Here is a 20,794-nt window from a genome sequence, read left to right on the forward strand (position 1 = left end):
AAAAAATTTTAAAAATCCAAATAAAACCACAGTGAACTGAAAAGTTCTTCAATTGTAGCTGTGTACCCTGAATAGGAACACCAGACTGGAAGGTCTGCACCCCATCTATGTAAGTGGCTGGGATGACCTCCAACTCCTCAAGGAGAAAATTCAAGAAAGCATTTTTGGGAACCACCTCTGTTCCCCACGATGTATCCCTTTTAAGTCAGTCATGAAATGATAGAGAAGCATGGAGATATTGCTCATTACATGATAAAAGAGGAAAAAACTCTTCAGTTATCTGGACACCTCTTGAGAATTTCCAATACCAGGAAGAGATCCTAAATACATGTTCAGTTGCTGCCAGTATAGGAGCACATTCTGCGGCAAGATCAACAGAGCCCAATGTGATCAAGCAATAGATTTCTAATATTTACTAAGACTTTAGAAAATTATTTCATGATTGTGAATCATATAGATTGCGTTTGAGAAACTTGATAACATTTCTTTTTTTTGTTTTCCTGGATGTTAATAAACTGAGTTTCACCTACTTACAGTAGCAGCAATCAGTATAAGTTGGAAGTAAACCGTTTCCCATCTCCTTCCCTCAATCTTCCATTCTTGCAAGAAAAATAACCAAAAGGCAGATCTAATTCCACAGATTCACACACAGCCACTTCAATGTTTTAGTTTGTTCCCTGACTTAAGTAAACAATACTAAATAAACAAGCTCTTCTTTCTGAAAGAATTTACTGCTAACACAGCTTTCATGTTTGGTTAAGAACATAAAAGAAGTTTAAGACTTTTTAATGTTCTGTTGAGCTGTTTAAAAAAATGCATTTTTTTTTCTTACTTTAAGTTCTTCATTTCTCAGAATAGAATGCTTCTTAAAAACTAACATTTTGGGACAGAAACTGATTCTCAGATCAATTCCTAAACTAGAGAACGATTAGAGGCCCTATTTCAAAGTATATGTATTTACTGCAGACAAACTGAAAACGGAGCTTTACAAATTCAGTCAACAGAGCAGAACAGAAGCTGAACTATGAATGAAAGGTTAAGGTTGCAGTGAACAATGCTTTGGAAAGTTATGAAATGTTAGAATAGATTGTGACTCTTTGGGAGCACTGGAACCCAGAATGTAGCAGACTAAATTCAATGCTACATGCAAAGTAAATTGCATGAAACAAATGATGAGCTCTCATACATTATATTAAGGTTGAACAGTACCAACTCAGAAAAAAACAGTGCACATCATTCTGAGCAGCATAGCAGGCATTAAGAAATCGGTGAATTTTTAAGAAGAGTCCAGAAGAAATCAGAAGCTGGGACTACCAAAAGAGCATTACTCCAAAAAGTCAGCATTGCCATACCCATTCTCCTTTCTTTGAAGGAGCACGCTGCTGCTGAAAAAATGCAGGCATCACCATCATTCTCCCTACTCACAGCTACGTAGCTGCATAACATCGCACCAGTTCTGCGTTAGGGAGCCAATTCAGCTCACTAATCAAGCAGAGGACTATTCCTGTGTTTTCTCTGTTTACTTGATTCACTTTCTTTCGCATTAATGAGCTGAAACAGGCCATGGAAGAATCCACTGAATGCCAGAATTAGCAGGAAGGAAATAATGGGGACAACTTCCCCAACAAGAGCCTCCTTTTGGCATCACCAGGCTACTACACCAAAACTGTAACTTCTCATCAAGGCTTTCCAGTCATTTTTACCCAGCAAACAAGTCCTATGGTTATTTTTTAGTAAACAGATTGTTCAATCTCTCTTTCTGGTAACATACACATTCTGGTTTCAACTCTAAAATCATATTCAGTTTTCCCCAATGGAATGGGCACCTTTGAATGCTTGCAAGTCGGAAGACAAGAAAAAGCATAGGACCCCAAATAAAATCTACCAGCTAACTCTGAATATCTGTAAACATCAGAAGTTATTTACCAGGAGGGAAATAAGAATTCTGAGGAAATCTTGGTACCACTTCCGATAATTCCTCAAAATCGAGTGAATGCATTCATTAGAATCTCCTGCTGTCTCGGAAGATTAGCTCGACTTCATATAAATTCTGTAGAGGAGTTACGGGTTATAAATCCTATTGCCTATTTCTCAAGCAGTTTAGGCCATGATTTTCCTGGGACATCAGATTTCAAAATAAAAATAATCCAAAATGGTGAAACACATTTAAGGACTTGTCAACCATTCATTTTATCTTGCCTTAAGTCTCTACTTGAAGCAGAGGAATATGGACAAACCAGTCATTAACTTCAGAAATGGTGAAGGGCAGACATCTGACAACCATCAGTAATTAGGCTGAACTGCCTTCCCCACGCAATTGTTCAATAATCCTAATGCCTACTAGTAATAAAGGGTACTACCTCTTAGAAAGCTTTCAATTTAAAAACAAACAAAACAAACAAACAAACAAACAAAAAAATACTATGTCTACCAGGATTGCTGTTTTTTGATTTTGTTGATTTTCTAGAGGGCAGAACAAAGTTAGATTGGGGACGAGAAAGGAGAAGACCCTGTATAACAGAACTCAGGCAACATTTTACTTTTAGGAATATGGGAAAACTTTGTGGGGGTTGGTGAAGGCTTTCTGGACTACTTATTCACAACTGAGGATTACCACTTTGTCAGCATATTTAGGGAACATATAACCAAGAGAATCATTCAGACCATGCTTTTGATCTTTCTGATTTCAATTAAGAGGAGAAACTGAATTAATGAAATCTTTGAAAATACATTTACCAGATTCTTCCAAATTCCACACCTGAGGTTTTAATGTTAAATGTTCCTATTCTCTTCACCATAAAGACTGAAAAACTCCAAAGCTATTAATTCTTAATTCTGCTTGAAAGATGGTCACTTCTCAAAGCACTCAAAAGAGCTGTTCAAAAGCACTGCAGTGAAAAGGCTCAGGTGCTCAAAGTACCTATTTCTAAATGAATCTATTTGCAGTTCCTTCTCTGTACCGATGATATCTACATCATCTTTCATTAAGTTCCCCAATCAAAAAAGTCAAAACATTCCTTAATATAGTACTTTCCATAAATAGGAATTTTATTTGTAAATTCAGTTCCAAATTACCATATACGAAGAACATCAACACTGAGTACTACTAAAAACTAAAGAGCAATTAGGAGTTGCTGAATTGTGTCAGTATCAACAACTTCAAAAAATGCTGTCCCTCTACCACAAATTATGCTTCATCATATTACAGGAAGCATCCTACTTCCACAGCTACTACTGGGACGACTTCAAGACCAGTTAAATCACTCATGACATTGCTTCTCACATCAGTGTAATGCTGCAAACAGCCTTCAAATACATGCATATGCTTTTTTTTTTTTTTTTTTTAAATCTCAAATGACACTAGAGCTAAATCTGATATACATGTATATGGCGAAGTTGATAAGTTCCGTTCATTATTCATATTAGGTCCTACTTTATAACAGGAGCAAGTTTCAAGAAAATAAGGGAATCGGTTTTTCCAGAAGCCTTAACATGTAAAGCTTAAGCAACAAGGTCATTCTTTTAACAAACTGTATCTAGTTCTTAAATAAAGGAAGACTGAAGCATCATCCATCTGAACTAAACAGGCCAAGCAAAATACCCTGCAATTCCTATGTTCTCCTCAATGTCGAAATGGGTGGATAAATTTAAAGCCTGCTCTCTCAGGAGTTGCTTTATAGGCAATTTTCTCCCAGTATCAAGGTCTGCAATTTCCATTTGGCTGCCAGTTTGCGATTAAATTCATCACCTTTATTATAAAAATGTGCTGCACTCCACGGCCTGCTGCACAAGAATCGTAAGGAAGACATTTTTCACTGCTAACAGCAGCATCGTTCTGAGGCAGCCATCACATCCATTCAGACATTAGCGTCTCCAACGCAATGCAAGGACCTATCACTCACATGAAAAAGCTCTAACCACGGGTATACCTCAAAGAAAGTTCTTCACAGGTGGTACCTTTAGTTCAACTTTTTCACTAAAACCACCATTACATCCTATTATAAGTGTTTTTAGAAGTCAGTAGTTTACAAACAAATATCTTGGCATTAAACTTGTCTACTTCCATCAATCAAAATATTTCTGAAAGCAAAATCAGTCCCTCATACTGACTACACCGTCACAGACATCTTGCATTCCTTTTTTAAAAAATAAGACGACACCAGAAATTTTGAGACAACTTCATGAATTTTATTGAACACGCTACACAACTCTTCTAACGTACATTTTCTTTTCATATTAAGGGGCTCTTTCCCTATGACTCTTTTTTTGATTTAAAATTTCTACTGATGCAAAATTCATCAGTAATGCAAATTCATATACTTTTTCTTCACAGTTTTTGGGCAGGCCTAGAAAGCAGTCAAAGGAAATACTGAATCTTGCTCTCTCTTCTGACTGGAGCAATAGGAGCTAATGCAATTCAAACCAACTACACAATGTGTTTTAATGTCCTTTTTCCCCAAAGAATTAAAACAAACGCCCTGTCTTCATTTTGCTTCTTTTCATACAATGCTGCTACCTGAAGTAAATAGCACAAATTATACAAGTTGTACTTAAAAGCAAAAATCTACTACCGGAAACACAGACTGGGAACTCTGTTATTTCGAAGCAGCAAAATGATAGCTATCAACATGAATATGAGCTAAAAGCCACATGCCAAATCTTTATGAAGCGTGGCAGTTAAATTCTTATTGCTTTGTGCTTCATGGGATGCAAAACTTTAAATTACACTAAAGCGATGAAGACAATATGAAGTCAGAAGAAAAATTTAATCTCTTAGTATTCTTGTAAAAAAAGGACAAGAACGTAATTATAGCATGTCAAATAATTAACTGTACCAGGCAAACTGAGAGGTAATCAACTTGTATTAAGAGGTGAGCAGACTATAAGCACTACGCACAGTATGACTTAATTTCCCATGTTAGCTTATTTAACTACTACCCAGCTGTACAACCAATGCTGCATCTCAAAAGACGCGTTTCTCTCACACTGCTTTTCAAAAATTTTTTGCTATCAGAAGAGCAACTTGTACCTAGTAAAAACTACTGCATCTCAGCAGCCAGCCTCTCCTGTGATGTCATCTCAACTCACTTCACTCAGCGACCGCGTAAGCGAAGGTATCAATACTGGAAATACTGATGCTGCTCTGGTCAATTCTAACACGCCTTTTTGAGACATAACTGCTACACCATAAATCTCTGGTCTTAAGAACTTAAAAAAAAATGAAGGCACATATCAGAAATTATTAAATCTTGCATGATCAAGATGTTGTACACCAAATCAATGGCACTCCCATTTCATTTCATGTGACACATTTAGACTTCAATGACTAACAATACTGACGTATTACATGGCATTAGCATCAGTGCAGATTAGAGAAATAACCTGAGAAACTATTCCATAAACGTGAATTCCAAAAACCAAAGTTAACCAAAGGCTCTTTAGCCTATAAGAGTATAAAATTAAATTTAAATTTCAAGGAGAACTGCTAAACATTTGTTAATATTGTAGAATAATATTGGAAAGTTTCTCTTGGTAGAAAAAAAGGCATCTTGTCACGCTAATTAATTGCTTTCTACTGCAATGCAGCACAAAAAGCTGATTTCAACTTAACTTTATTGAATACAATAGCTTGGTATTTGCTAGCTGAAGTCCTGATTACTTCACAGCCCAGCGCATTTAACAATTGGCACACCAACTTCCGGGACCTCTGGATGAAATTATCAGCTAGATAAGATAATGCAACATCAGTGTTTACCTCTTGCCACTACAGCAAAAGCTGAGATTGAAGCTTTTCTAACGGTAACTATGAGGAGTGAACAATTACTGCTTTGTCAGTATATACAGAATTAACCAAAATACGGTGTATTACAAGAGAAATTTAAATTTAAAAGGTGGCATTTCTAAGCTGCATGAAATTATTCTTCATTCAATACCAGAACATTTCAGCAGAAGTACAGCCCACCAACACCAGAGTAAGAACAGCGAATATTGCTGCATTAAAACCTGCTGGATACGTGGGGTCTGCAGAGGACTCCCCCTCCCCTTCCCCCCGGAAGCTTTACAGCTATACCAATCCCGTGTATACTTTTTAATTATACCAGAAATAAAACGACCCCTAATCCTACTAGATCTCGTCCCCACAGACAACGTTCACAGCAGAGTAACCTCCCCGGTGCTGATGGAGGGATGCCGCCTCCCTACTGCAGGAGGAGGGGGAGGACAGCGCGAGTACATGCGCAGCCTAGGAACAGGCAGAGAGCATTAACACAAAACTAATATTTATTTTACCCGTCTGGTAGCCAAGATCTCTACCACCTACAGAATTAAAATGCTGACGGTACTCTTAAAGAGAAAACTACCACATAAAAACTTAAGTGACAAATTCCGTTTAGGTTAAGAACAGCCTCTTTTAGGAACAAACAAACAAGTGGGAAGAGTGCAAACCACCATACAAGTTAAGCATTCAGTAATTAAACCAAATGCTAGCTGTAAATCACATGTAGTTTTCCAAACACAATTTTATAACCTTCAAATGCAACGCAGATTTGAATTACAGTAGTTCCAATTATTTCCTAGATCCACCGGAAAGAACCTTATGAATTAAGACTACACACTCAGTGTCGATTTAAAGAATGGATTGATTATGTAGGCAAGATCCATACATGGACCAACACATATTAAACATAATGCAAGAGGTATTTGACAACTCCTTTATGTTTTGTTCCAGCTGATTAATCACTAGAGCCAAACAGCAAGTCTTGTCAGCTTGCAGAACTCTCCCAACAGGGGAGAAGAAGTTTGGAAGAAAAGTCTCCTGAAATATTTACAGCTACAAGTACCTGAACATCTGGAATTTCCTTTAATATCCCTGTTTACGAATGACATCAGTGTGACTATTTTAATGGAATTATAATTGAAAGCTACAGATGCCCTTAAATACAGCCTCGTACTGGAAGTACTCTATAATACCAGAACAAACAGAATTTGGTACTCTACGTCTCCTATACCCACTCCTGGCAAGTAACACCTGCAAAAACATGCATTTTCAAGTTCCAGTACCACAAACCGGACTCTATCTCACTACAGGTTTGAAAATATAACTAGATTCTCCACATATCATCCACAGCAACCTACTTCCATTCTGTAAATACGTAATAGCAGTAAGTCCTAAGAAAGAATAAATGCAGATAGGCAAAAAAAGCTCCACTGTACATAATGGTGAATGCCAGTTGCTTTCATGACCTCCTTAGAGTTTCTTGTTTCATAATTTTACTTCTGCCCACAAACAAGGACAATTGCTATAATGAAAATTCCTTTAAGTCAGTGGTCTTCAACCTTTTCCATTTACAGACCAACAAAAAGTTCCGAGATGAGGTGAAGGCTCAGTGCAGCCAATTTAAATCTCCTAACAACAGACTTCCTTCTTCTTTGTTATCTTCCACAACTCTTTCTATGCAGTGGGTCTGCAAGCCATAGATTGAAAAAACACCATCCTGGTAACTCACGTTGCTTTTCACATAGCTCCATTCACTTCGCAAAAGAAAAAGATGCTGTCTACTTCGGAGGAAACGTGATCCTGGAGGTCTCATATCAAACAGTATTTTCATGCAACAGCAGGATATAAACCTTTGAGAGTTAGGTCTAGAGAAAAAAAACTTTTGATGTTACCTTTCGTGTAGGAGACTGCAGAGTTTCGCAGATGATACTATAATATGAAATATATCTGCTTTGTAATTCTTTGCTATGTCAGAAAAGGTTAGGTACAGGAGTGAGAAGAGTAGCTTGGCATAAAAAAACAAGAGGAAAAATACCACAGATTATGTTGGAAAAACCATCAGTACTCATAAAGGAACCTTGAATAGATTGTAAAAACATTAACTTCACTCAAAAATACCTCCATTTTTACTATCCTATGCAAGGGCTCTGCCAGACAGATGACCTGCAACAAGCTGCTGCCTCACACTGCTGCTGGAGAATCTCAGGAAAACTAACTGGAAACTGACTGACTGGTCTAGCTCCATTCCTGACAGTAAACAAACTAGAAGTAAACTATGGAGAGAGCTCACTAAATTGACTTAATAAAGTTAATGAAGTCATTAATGTTCAACCTGCAGTATTTTAAACTACTTAATGTCAAAACACTGCCAGGAGACACAGCACTTCAATGGCTTATGCATAAGAAACACATCTTATGTTTTGGGGTTTTGTTTTCTAAAGAAAAAAAAAGATAAAAGCTACAAGACAAGACATTTTAAAAGATCAGTTCCCCCACCCCTATACAAGATCTCCAAATACCTAAACTATTGAAGAACCACATGACAAGCGACTTCAGATGCTTGTCACTACGACAGCCACTGACACCTTTATATCTCAGAGCTCTTACTTTCCTAAATCTTGACAGCAAAACAGAACATAATCTCGTAATATTTGAAGGCTAACTTAAACTGTTACTCTCTTCTTGCAAACTGGGAACGTTTTCTGAGCAAGACGACATTTCAGTTCAAAACACCAGTACAAGAAGGTATTTTGATGTCTGTTTCTTTCACATAATGACTTCACAGTTTCAACATCAATGTATAATACATTTTTTGTAGCTACTTACACGGTGACATGCTTAAAAATTGTACTATGTCATTAATGCTATTTTTCTGTGATACCAGTGCTGATAGGTGCATAGTATTTGTATCCTTATTTATGGCACCATGTTGCACCAATTTGCTTAACAGCCTGGAAATTATCCTTGTTTCATTGCTAGCTATATTCACTCCTTCACCTTCCAAATAATAAAAAGAAAAACAAACAAAAAAAACTGTTAGTAACAGTTCACGTTGCCTTTCAGCTACATGCATTGTGTACCATGAGGAAATACTAATCCCTCTAAATATGCTAGGAAAAAAGTCTTTACATGTTAGCAATTTATCAGCATTTTGCCTCAGTATATAGAATTTAATAACAGCATGCAATAAATGTTTGAAGAAATACAGAAGTTAACACAGCATCTTCCTGTTTATTCTGGAGCACAGTTATGAACAAACACTTGAAGATTTCAGCAGCAACACTGCTTTACCCAGAAGAGAAAAATGTACCACAGATCTAGTTTGATCTGTACAGCAATTTATACTCCAACACTATCATTATACCATACCATTATGGCTACTGTACATACTGACTGAAATGCTTGTCTTCACTGATTTCTGTACTGAATTCTGCTGAAGACTGAGAAACCCTGTACATAGAAAACAACCTACAGTAACTACTCAGAAGAAAATCCATATGAACAGCCCCTCACAAACTAAAGAACTTAGGCATTATTACTTGAAACAGTTCTCTACATATCAAGTGTTCAACAACTTGATACAAGTCATAAAAAACAATTCTAGCACAAACCACACTGAATAGAATTAGAGACTGTGCACATGAGGAAAACTACTTAGTTTTGCTACCGCATTGATACGAACAAAAAAAGTTAATTGTGTTTCTCACTTAACCTCCTCAGATTCACAACTATTCCCTTTATCCTGCAAAAAAGTAATGACATTTTAAAATGAAAGTAACCGGAGTTGTAAGAAAGCTGAGTGCAAAACTTCAAGCAAAATTAAGTTCAAAATAAACCAAGTTTACTTCAAATTTAATTATTGATTTTTTTTTTGGTTGCCAAATAACATTGCTGTGATTGCAAACATCAAGGGAAGTTCAGAAGTCTGTCTTGAAAACAATTCATTTATCAGTCCCAAAGATTGATGTAAATGTTTTTCATCAAGTATAATCCAGTTGTCCATCTGCCATTTTAAGGCATCAAATTTAGCAACCGTCTTGAGCTGTACAAGGGACGGTTTCTTTTCCACTCAGCCAAGCAAGGGAGCGCCGCTCCTCCTCGCTCAATTATCCAGCACACACCTAAATACCAACTGCCACCCCTCAAAACGCCAGCAGTAGCTGCGGTGGCTATCTACCGCGGCATCCATTTCTCCCCAATTCATCATCGTCAGCTTTCTTGCTGACACTCTTCTGAGCTGCCTCGCTGATGAATTGCTCTGCTATTCATCCCATGTTAATCTGAGGCTGACGCAAGAGTAGCTTTTTGAAGACACTTAACAGTATTAAAACTCGGCACTACCAAGCGCCCTCGGTGTGCATTAAACCTCCCATTTGGAACCAACAAGTTTCCTCATGAATAGCTAAGAATAAAACAGAGTCACTAAATCAACAGGCACTAGGTTTATGTACCCCGTTACCTATAGACAGGGCTTCCTTGGAAGCTACCCGCAATTTTTTAAAAACTGAAAGTTCTTTGATCTGTATGGATTTTAACCGCAGTAAAGCCTCTATTAAGTTGATATATGGAGGATTTTTTCCCTCCAGCTCTTCAAATGATCATCAAGTGTTTCCTAAATGTCACAGGTCTCTAAAAAAAAAAGTTCTTTGCATTCCATAAGCTTAATAGGCCTATTTCAAGAAAGCCAGTTGTCCATTTCTCAGTTTCTTCCACGGCAGGTTTGAATTTTAGATGTTTTTTTTTTCCAGATATTTTTCCCCCCAAGAGGATTATGTTAGCCTTGTCATAAAAAGAAAAAATCATTCACAGAGAACGAACATGAGAACACCGTGAATTCCAAAACCCAAGATTCAAGTCTGCGTAAACACATTATCACAACAGCTAAATACACTTCTCTCTAAAAGCAGCAGCAGTCGCTAATTTTATAGCTATGAGACACTGAAATATCATTCTTGCTCTCTGGATGTTTTACTATATATAGAATCGGTCGGTCTTCTTGATGCAACCTTGGTCAGAATTCATTTCTAAGACCTACAATATCATCTGTGCCCTGATTTTGCTTGACTAATGAATAGGCTTGAACAGAAAGTTGTCAGAGCTATGTGAAAAGTGGGAACAAAAAGAATCCACATAAAGAGTCTCATTCACTCCAGGCTGATTCAGAGGCAGTATCAGATTTCCATAAAAGCTTGAAGTAATTTAAAGAAATAGCAATTGCCTTGTAAACTCACTGGATATGAGCCTCTGTGACTATATTTATCTTTATGATATGATACTTAAGCAATTAAATAACTGCCAGCAACTTGCCTCCACCATCACCTCGCACGCGCCGTTCCCTCCCTGCAGACAGCCTTCAGAGCAGGAACACCGTCCTTTGAACAGGACAGCTGGGCCTATGGCAGCATTTGGGCTTAAACTCACAAACCAACTACCACAGACTCTCGTCACATCGCATTTATGCAGTTAGTTTGGAAGCTGGTTGCAGGGAGAGGAAGAGAAGGCGACGGTTTGAGAGTTTCCTAAAAGAAGGTTGATGTTCGTTTTTGATGTATGGGTGCAGCTCATCCTTCAAAATGAGACTAACTGAAGGTAACTAAAAGCAGTACACGTAGATGAGCACCACTGCTGAAAAGCAAACAGCACAGGGTCACAGAAGTTTTCTTTGTGTCCTCCTCCTTCCCTCCTTTCCTGCAACAAAACCAGAGGTATTCCACAGCAAACAGAAGTGGATTTGGCTTGTTTGACACCTAAACATTGAAAATTACTCATTAACTTCTGACATAATTATACACAGGTTATTAGATTATACTGCATTAAGAATATTAATTGATCTGCTACCGCTTCGAAGTCTGATAAATAAATGGAAGCATTCAGTGACATCAGCTGAATGGTTTAGTGGAGTTGCCAATTAAACATATAAACCAGAACATTAAGTTTTTAGTAACACCTGTGCTGGATGAATCTGACACTTTTTAAGATTTTAGGCATATCCTGTCTCCTAGGCACTAATGCAGAAAATACACCCTAATCAGGAAAGGACATTTCCACCAAGCAGAAGTTAGCGATTTCTAAAGCAGTTCTTTAATCTGAATTAAGCAATCAAAACAATAACGTTTGTTATTTCAATCGTCGAAGGATTTAAACAATTCAGCAAAGTCTGGCTTCCATCTAGTGTCAGCTAGCCTGAAAATAGTCATCTCCTTAAAACTCTGAATGGACCAGATACACAATCGGTTGACGTCCAATTAGGACTTTCTGACTTTAAAGTAAATGTTTAAACAAACGTACTTCTCTCCCCAAGCCTCTGCTCTCTATCTTCAGCCCTGAGCCACCCCAGCCATTGTGCCAACGCAACTATTCTGAGATCCCATATGGTGAGCTCAATCATAGCTCCAATCCCTCGGAAAAGCTAGCCAGCAACGTAGGAAAACAAACTCAAAAAGCCCTGACCAGTCCAGGGTAACAACTGACCTTTTAAGCCAGGCACCAATCCACCAGATAAGGGTGCACAATGCTGCGTTATCTTCCCCTGCCTCCCCTCCCACGTCAGCCGCCCTCCTGAAGCGTTACCCCTCAAAACCATCTCAGCGCAACTTCCCAGAGAAGCAACAAGGCTTTAATGTTCGTCAGGTTCGATTTTCTCCTTTTTGAATCCAGCCTTAAATAAAGTGTTAACATTTCCAAAGCTATATACCATTACAAGCATTAACTGTTCCCCTGTTAATACCCCCCAATGTCTGTCAGGCGTTACACAAATCGCTTCACGGCTTATTCCCTTTCCAAACTGCTATCTTGAGGATGCTTCCAGCCCATGCACTTCCTGCAGCACCGCAATGAAGTTACAAAGTATTGAAGCACTTCTGGGTACACCCTTGTGCTGGAAACACATAACCTCTTATCTAATCCCCTGCTGCAGGGAGTAAAAATAGGTGCAGCTGCAAAGCAGTCAGGAGTATTTGGGAAGGTGAATCATCACAAAAATCAGTTCTCGAATGAAAAGTATTTGAAGTACTTATCAATTGTTGCTCGGTGTTTTAAAATTTGAGAATTAAAAAACCCACTCCCACACCTGCTTGCATAACCACACTGATTCCCAGCACGAAGAGGTGCCCGTGAAACCGGCAGCATGCCTGTCAGTGCTCGGCCATGCAACTGCCTGGACAGAAGAGCTGTAACGTGCACCAGCTCCTTGCTCTCCTTGCACAAGTTTCTACTGGAAACACGAGTAATACAGTCAAGGGGCAAGCTCTGCTAACGAAGCTGGGTATTATTTCTCAAGGCCGTCCTGGTGGCTTTGCCCGTTCAAGTATCGATTGTTTCAAAAATCTAAGTTCTGCTACTGAAAAACTAACTCTGCTTGTATTAATATTTTCCAAGAAAACCAGCCAAAAAAATCCATGCAATCCCTAAAATTATTTTAACTGCCCTGCACATGGTGTCTCTGGGTATTTTCTCAAGTCAAAAGCAGAGAAAATAACATTGCTTCACTTTCAGCCACACCACTCTGCCTCGTCAGAGCAAAGGGATCTGATTCAGCTTACAGACATTACAGCTGTCTGTTTCGAAACCCAAGGAGCAGCTCCAGTGTGCCTCGCAGACCGAGATCCTGCTACAAAACCGCAGACATGTCTTGTACGGCGCTTCTACTGCCTGACCTAACCCATCCCATTAGGCACATCGAGGCTAAAAACACCGGCACCTTTACTGCTGTGACCAGCACCGTGTCACTGAAGTTGCAAGAAAATGTCAAAACCAGAAGAAAGTTTTCTTAATGTGCATTTTGATTAAAATCAACACAGAAAAATCCAGGCAACCTGCACGAGAAGTTGCAACTGGGGTTTTAATATTGCTGAGGGCCAGCAGGCGAGGGCATTTCGTTACCTCACCATGTCCCACACCCACAAGTCACCAGGCTGCAGCCCTGCTGTGGGGCCGGGGTGTCCCAGCAGCAGGGGCTGGGCACCCCAACAGCACCCATGGGTGCACGGCTGGGAGCTGCCACACACCTCCCTAAAGGACAGCGCGCTTGAAGGTTACAGGCGCTGGTTACAGACAACGCCAGGGACTCACTTTCTAGCAAATTCTACAGAGCTCGGAGAGTTTCAGGCAGCATCCCATTCCTGATGTGTCATTATTTAGTGTACTCGGGGGAGGAAAGTTTCAATTTAAGGAGGACTCAAAGAGCCAAGCTGGTAAAAAGGAGTTACTGAGCTACGGAAGGAGCTCTTCCTTTCATACCTGGCCTCCCCTCCACGCACACAGCATTCACCGAACGCCAGCTACATTTTTCTGGCTTGTGCGTTTCTCTTCTGATGCACATGAACCTAATTTTCATAATTAAGACATTCCAAGTGCTTTTTTAAAGTGCTTTTCAGTTGTTTTCTTGCACTTTGCTGTAACATTAACCAACACATTTTCACTTTTTCTTTATGAGGTACGAAACAGACGTGTACCAGTCCCTAACCTAACCTGCACTCATCAGTTGTTTCTAACTGTGACAAGAGGAAGGCTTTTAATTACAGAAGTTACTCTGGAAAATATCACCTACTATTTCAGATGAGGAAAGTACCAACTCAATTCCAACGTTAAGGAATGAGTAACAACAAACAAAAATGATGAAAAGAATTCATACAGGTTTCTCCTGTTTTAAAGGCAAAATAATCAGCAGCTCCTGAGCAGTACTCTAAGTCTACTGAGGTTTCTCTTTAAAAATAGCAATAATGAATCTTTAATAATCTAGTAAGCAATGGTGAACAAACTGCTTGCAAAACACAAGCTTTAAAACAATTGCTTTTTTAAACTTCAAATTTTTATCAGTCAAAACAACGTCCATCTTTTTAAGAAAAGTTGCACACCAGGTGACTACAATTGTGTAAATGCTACAGATGCATCTCCAAAAATAACTTCAAAAAACTGTACTGAGGGGGACTGGGGGGGACAATAAGGGGGAATAAAAGCTCTTAACATTTTTTCCAAGGAAAATTTATTTTTTTAGCTAAGTGTAATGCAAGCTTTGGTTTTGACATTGTAAGAGGCTGTCACAGAATGACAACAAAAAGCAAAAAAAAAAAAAAAAAAAGAACAAAAAAACAACACGCCTTAGAACAACTCTTCTGAAGCTTTGGAAAAACAAGTTCTGGAAGTTTTATAAGCATGTTATGAGACGATCATAAATTTGAAAGTAAGATTTAAAGATGACTAAAGAACCAGATTCAAAAACCAATGTTGATAAGCAGCACAAAAAACAATACTTATCTCGTCTCATTCTTTTTTAGTACAACATTAACATTACGATTAAAAGTTTAGAAATCAGCCTGAGACTCTGGGCAAAAGCCTATTGTAAGGTTTTTATACCAACAATGCTCATCTCTTAACTTTGTGTTAAAGGCATGGTTTGTATGGAAGTAGTGTTTCTTTCCTTTTTTATTGAACAATTTGATACAGAGGAAAAAAAGTCATGCTAATGTACCCAGTGCCCCTTCTTCAAACCTGAAGCGTCAGCAAAACCCTAGCTAAACACAGGCTGCATTTACATAATCACAAACAATACGGTCATGCACAAAAGTAACTAGATAACTTCCAGGGGAGAACTTATTTCCAACAGTCAAAGCCAGTTCTTCAGTCCTTACTCACGCAGACATTTTAGGTAAGACAACGAGGCTGACACGAAATCGCTGGGCTGTGAGAGCCCACATGTATTTTTCTCAGCAAGCAGAGCACCGAGAACTGAGAGCAGCATCCAAGAAAAAGTTACCCTTCTTAACCCCTACCTGGATGTTTTGTTGGAACTGGTATTTGAGAACAGGCTGCCTATCTGCCATTAAATCAGGTCCACCCCCAAGAGCTAGATGCACGGCTTAACTCGCGTTCAAAGGAAGGCAACTTTTGAGTCGCCTTCAGTGCGGGTCTGACAGGAGCGCAGAAGTTTTTGAGGTGCCATTTAAAGAGCCTTTATCAGGAATTCATTCTTTCTATGTCAAAGCCTTTTGAATCTGTGGCCCTAGCTTTTTTTTTTTTTAAACGATCTGCGTCCGTCCCAACCAAGTACAACTTTCTGACCACCCATAGGTTCAAGAAAACCAGGCACTTAAACATGAGAACTACACTACTTAGGTGTCATATCGTAATTTAGGCATATTTGTTCAAAGTCTGCTGAAAGAATAAAGCCAAAGTAACACACTAATTACAATAGGTCAGAATGCAATTAGAGTTCAAAACATCTAATTTATTTTTAAAAAATCAGTGTAAGAAAAAATGATACGATGGATTCGTTTTCCACAGTGGGGACCACTAATCTATATCAGTAGGCAAAAAAAATTGTAAGGTAGAATCATTAAAGGTAGTGTCTAAGAAGCTGAAGCACAAAAAAATCATGTCACACTTGATGGTGCAAACAATTACAGGAAATACAGCCTATTCCACATGCAGGAAAAGCCCTCTCTTCCCACAGGTTTGCACTAGCCTGATAAAAACAATCCAGCTTCCTAGTTATTATGATGTGCACTTTAAACATCCTTGTTAATCCACAAAAGCCTTATTTACACATAAGAAGTTGAAAGCACACATATGCAAAAATATCTGTAACCTAAACAGATCTGTGACTTTCATATTTTATTCTCAAGTAGTTCATTAAAAGTTTCCTCCGTGTACCTCTCACATTTAAGCCGATCTTCAAAACAAATGCTGTAAGGCAGAGACCATCTACTAAATTAAGCACGACGATTTTCAAAGATCAAACATTAGGATAGAGTTCAGAAAGGAAAACGTGTTTTGGGTAACACAGAGAGCACGGGAACCGGACAAGAATGAGATACACTTTCTGAGGTCTAACCAGATTAGATGGAAAGTTCTTCTTTAAATTGCCGGGTCAGTTTCTATTCCTTGTTGCGTACAATTACAAGAAGTAATCAATGCAGAAGCCCATTTGATTTTTGTTTTTAATGAGGGCATGTAAGATAAGTAAATGAATAAATTCTAAAACTTCTCATTCCTGTAGAGAAACTACATTTGCCTGAATGCCTGGGGTTGTGACATTATTTCTTCAGTTAGACCAGTAGAAAATGGGATGCCAAGGCTCGCAGTCTGACAGTTATCTAGAAGTGTTACACTTCTCAAGCACAAGCTGAATCTCCAGGAAGATGGCTATACAGTGAGTGAAAAATAAAGGAAGACACCCAAAGGCACAAGACGTTGAACAAGAAGCAGTAAAAACCAGACCGGGGGCGAGGGGAACGCGAGCACTAACTTTCTACACACATGCAACCAACGCACACAGACACCTGCCCCTAATTCTGTGTGTTCGCATGAGCTCCATGATGAAAATATTAAATGTCACACTTCCACGTCAGTGCTCTGAGCCACGCTGGGGAACTCTCCTGGAGAATGTCAAGGCGGCATCGAGCTGAGGCTCCCCAGCGCGGTGCCCCCCGGCAGCCAGGGTAGGTGTCTCGCAGAACAACAGCTGCTCGGACCCCTCGGTTGTTCATCCCTATCGACTATCCCACCTACATAACACGACCTGCATGCATCTGAGCGATACAAGCCCGTGCCAACAGAGAAATCCGCGCAAACCCACGGATATTTGTCGTTCCCTGCTGCCAGGCGAGTTCATTGCTCTGCTCCAGCTCGCGGCAGAGCGCGGGGGCCTCGTGTCTCAGAAAAAAATACCTGCCGCCCCCTAGCGCCCAAACCTCGCAGGCCTGGAGCAATTCAACAGATTTGCATGAAACATTTTTTTTTTTTTTTCTCAGCATTCCAAAAAGTTTTCTGCCTCCACAATGCTTCCACCCCACTGCCAACGTAAACACGAAAAGCAAAGAAGCTTAAAGGGATAGCTGAATTCTTCCTGAGACTATTTAGGAAAACAGTTTTTTGGTTTCTTTTTCGAGAAGAGTGTGAAGAGCAGCTTCAACACAACCCTTAAACAACTTTTTCAGGAGTCTCCACAGCCCTCATTTTGGGATTCTAACACTTCACGGAACAGGCTTCCAGAGCTTTCGGTATTAAAAAGAGAATAATCTCAACAGATGCAAGGATTACAGACATTCCTTTTTCAGTGTCCTTTTTGTATGGGAAATGTTTTTCTCTCTTTTGTTCTGTGACAGAAAAAAAAAAAAAAGTTTCGGGCCTCCTCTGGTCAAATATACAAAGCTGAAGAGATTGAGGAAATCAAAAATCCAACGTCAAGTCCCTGAAATATTCGTTTGGGGGGGAAAAAAAAAAAAAAAGGTCTTCCCAGTCAACTTTCATCTTGATATTTACTATAATCCTAATTACTCTGCAGAGGTCATTTTCTATGGAGCCCAAGAACACAATTCCTAAGTTGTTTTACTTTTCACATCCATATTTGCTCAGCTATAGATTCACACCTACCAAAATTCTCAAAAAAAAAAAAAGATTCTCACAAAAGGAAAAACAATCTCCCATTGTATCACTTCCCGGAGTCCGTTTTTCATAATTCTTCACCGCTTGGTCGCTTGGTTTGTTTTTTGTACTCCTCTATCACTTATTTCAGAAGGCAGCATTTTCTCGATATGCTATTTTTTTTTTGTTGTACTACAGCCACTATCTCTCTTTTACAGTCTTGGGAGAGGGCGGGGAGTCGCTCTACCAAATATAACCAGCTCTTCCATCTTCCGAGGTCAACAACTTCCCAAACTTCTTTTTACCGAGGAGAAGGAGGAGGAATATGTCTGCGGACGGGAGCCCTGACTCGAGATCTCGGATTCAGCCTGAGGACCTGGAGGAGTTGGGGCCGCACAAACACTTTCTGGCTTTGGTGTATGTTTTGCAAGGCTACCAGAGGTGGTTAAACACGTCTAACTCTCCAGAAAGCCTCACGTTTACGGTGGGCAGAAAGGGGAAGGCTTCTAACAAAAAAAAGAAAGAGGCAAACTTGGGCTAAGTGCGCCCAAAGGCAGAGCCGTATTTCGCCACGGCAGGTCTGCCGGGAGGCCCTGCGGGACACGGGGCGAGCCCGCACGGCCCCCACCCCCCGGCCCCACAGCGCAGGGGCCTGGCCGGGGCGGGGGGGGGGGGGGGGGGGGCCGAGAGGCAGCGGCCGTCCCACGGAGCAGCCGGCCGGGGGAAGCTCCCGTACCCGGGGGGGGATCCGATCCGCCGCCGGCCAGAGCCCAACTACAACTACTGCTCGGTGGGGTGGCGCTGGGGACGGGCCGGGGGGGAAGGGAAGGGAAGGGGGCCTGGGAGCCTTCCTCCTCCTCCTCCTCCTCCTCCCCCCCCCCCCGTGCATTCCTCAGCGCCTCTCCTCGCTCCCTCCCTCCCCTCCACGCGGCGGGCAGCCTTCCCCGGGCGGGAGGCCGGAGAGAAAAAAATATATATAAAAAAAATAGAAATTAAAAAAAAAAAATCATCATAATAATAATAAATAAAAGGTGTTTTCGTCAAGGCACAGCCGCGGGGAGCGCCGCGGGCGGGCAGCGCCGCACTTCCCCTTTGTGCCGGGCTGGCAGCGAGCGGGGCGGCGGCGGGGGGCGCGGGGCGGCGGGGCCGGGCTTTACCTTCGTCCAGCAGCCGCTCGAGGTGGTTGAAGATCCCGCAGAAGTTGGGCAGGCTGCTCATCAGCTTCTTGTCGTTCATCAGCTGCATCAGGTAATCGGGGCTCGGCTTGGGCTTCTCCTTGGTTTCCATTTCCCCAACCATATTCCACGGCGCAGGGCGGGCGCCCGCAGCAGCTCCGCCGAGCGAGGCGGCGGCAGCGGCGGCGGCACCGGCACGGGGCGCCCGGCGGGGAGCGGGCGGGCCGGCAGCGAGCGCGGGGGAGGGGAGGGAGGGAGGGAGGGAGGGGAGGGGAGGGGAGGGGAGGGGGCGGGCAGGGGAGCTCCCGCGAGGAAGGAGGAGGAGGAGGAGGAGGAGGACGGCTCGGCGCCGGGGGCCGAGGCTCAGCCGCCGCCGCGAGGGGAGAGCCGAGAGAAAAAGAGGAAACTCGCAGGAGGGCAGCCCGCCGCCGGCTAAGCGCTGCTCCCCGGCCGCGGGGCCCCGCCGCCGCCCGCCGCCGCCTCCTCCCGCTGCTGCCGCCGCTCCGTGCGCCCTCGGCCGGCGCGGCCCGGGCTGCGTCCCCCCTCCGCCTCCTCCTCCTCCTCCTCCTCCTCCTGCTCCTGCTGCTGCCGCTGCTGCCGCTCCGCCCGGCTCCGCTCCTCGGCGCTGCCCCCCGGCTCCGCGGCGGGGGAGGGCGGGCGGAGGGAGGGAGGGGACGAGCGGGGCGGGCTGCCGCGGCCGCCGCTTCCCAGGAGCAGCCGCCGGGGTCTCTCCGCTGCCGCCGCCGCTGCTGCCGCCGCCGCCGCCGGGCGAGTCCTCTTGGTCGTCCTCCTCCTCCTCCCCGCCCTCCCGCCGCCGCCGCCGCCTGTGGCTGGTGCGCGTCAGCCCCGCCGCCGCCTCCTCACTTCTCCCCAGTTCGCTCCCGAGTTCGCCTCAGTTCAGGCTGCGCTGGCAGCGGCGGCAGCGGGCGGGGAGCGGAGCGGAGCGGAGCGGAGGGGGGCGGGGCCACCGGGGGGTGGGCGTGGCCACCGCGGGGAGCGGGGGGGGGGTGGGCGTGGCCGCGGCGGCCGTTAGGCGGCGGCAGCGCCGCTTGGCGGAGCCAACCGTTGGGCTGCCGGGGCGGGAGCTGGGCTCCCCCTCGCGGCCACGCCCCCTTTCGGGGCCGCGCGCCCGCGCGCGCCCCTCTCCTAAACAAAGTCTCCGCGCGGCGGGGCGCGCTCCGCGGGGTCACGTGCGCGGCGCCCGGAGGGGAGGGCGGGGGTGGGGAGAGCCCCCGGCAGGCGCGCGTGCGCTCGGCGCTGTGTGTGGGGGGGGGGGGAGGAGGGAAAAAAAAAAGCAGTGGGTGCGCCGCGCATGCGCCGCCGCCCTGTAACCCTTAAAGCGGCCGCGCGGCGCCAGCGGGAGCGGCGCGGGGCTCAGGTACCGTGGGGTGGGTGGGGGGGGAGGCGGCCGTTTAACGGACACTGCGCGCGGGCGGTGCGGCCGTTGGGCCGCTGCTCGGGCGCTGCTCGGGCTGTGGGG

General features: G+C 42.9%; 1 protein-coding gene across 4 annotated transcripts in view; it reads right to left on the bottom strand.

The window, feature by feature from the left end:
* Window positions 1-20,229, bottom strand: part of QKI (QKI, KH domain containing RNA binding) — a 156,843-nt gene extending 136,614 nt beyond the window's left edge. For 3 of the 4 annotated variants that reach the window (XM_084284188.1, XM_084284190.1, XM_084284189.1), the window contains exon 1: window positions 19,297-20,200. In XM_084284188.1, coding sequence (XP_084140314.1) covers window positions 19,297-19,438 — 142 coding nt within the window. In that variant the 5' untranslated portion in view covers window positions 19,439-20,200. Of the gene's footprint in view, window positions 1-19,296 lie in introns of all 4 variants that reach the window. The other variant, XM_084284191.1, reaches the window with a different exon arrangement.
* Between the last annotated feature and the right edge of the window lie 565 nt (window positions 20,230-20,794).

This window comes from Netta rufina (assembly GCF_964035555.1).
Source record: "Netta rufina genome assembly, chromosome: 3".
Lineage (NCBI taxonomy): Eukaryota > Metazoa > Chordata > Aves > Anseriformes > Anatidae > Netta > Netta rufina.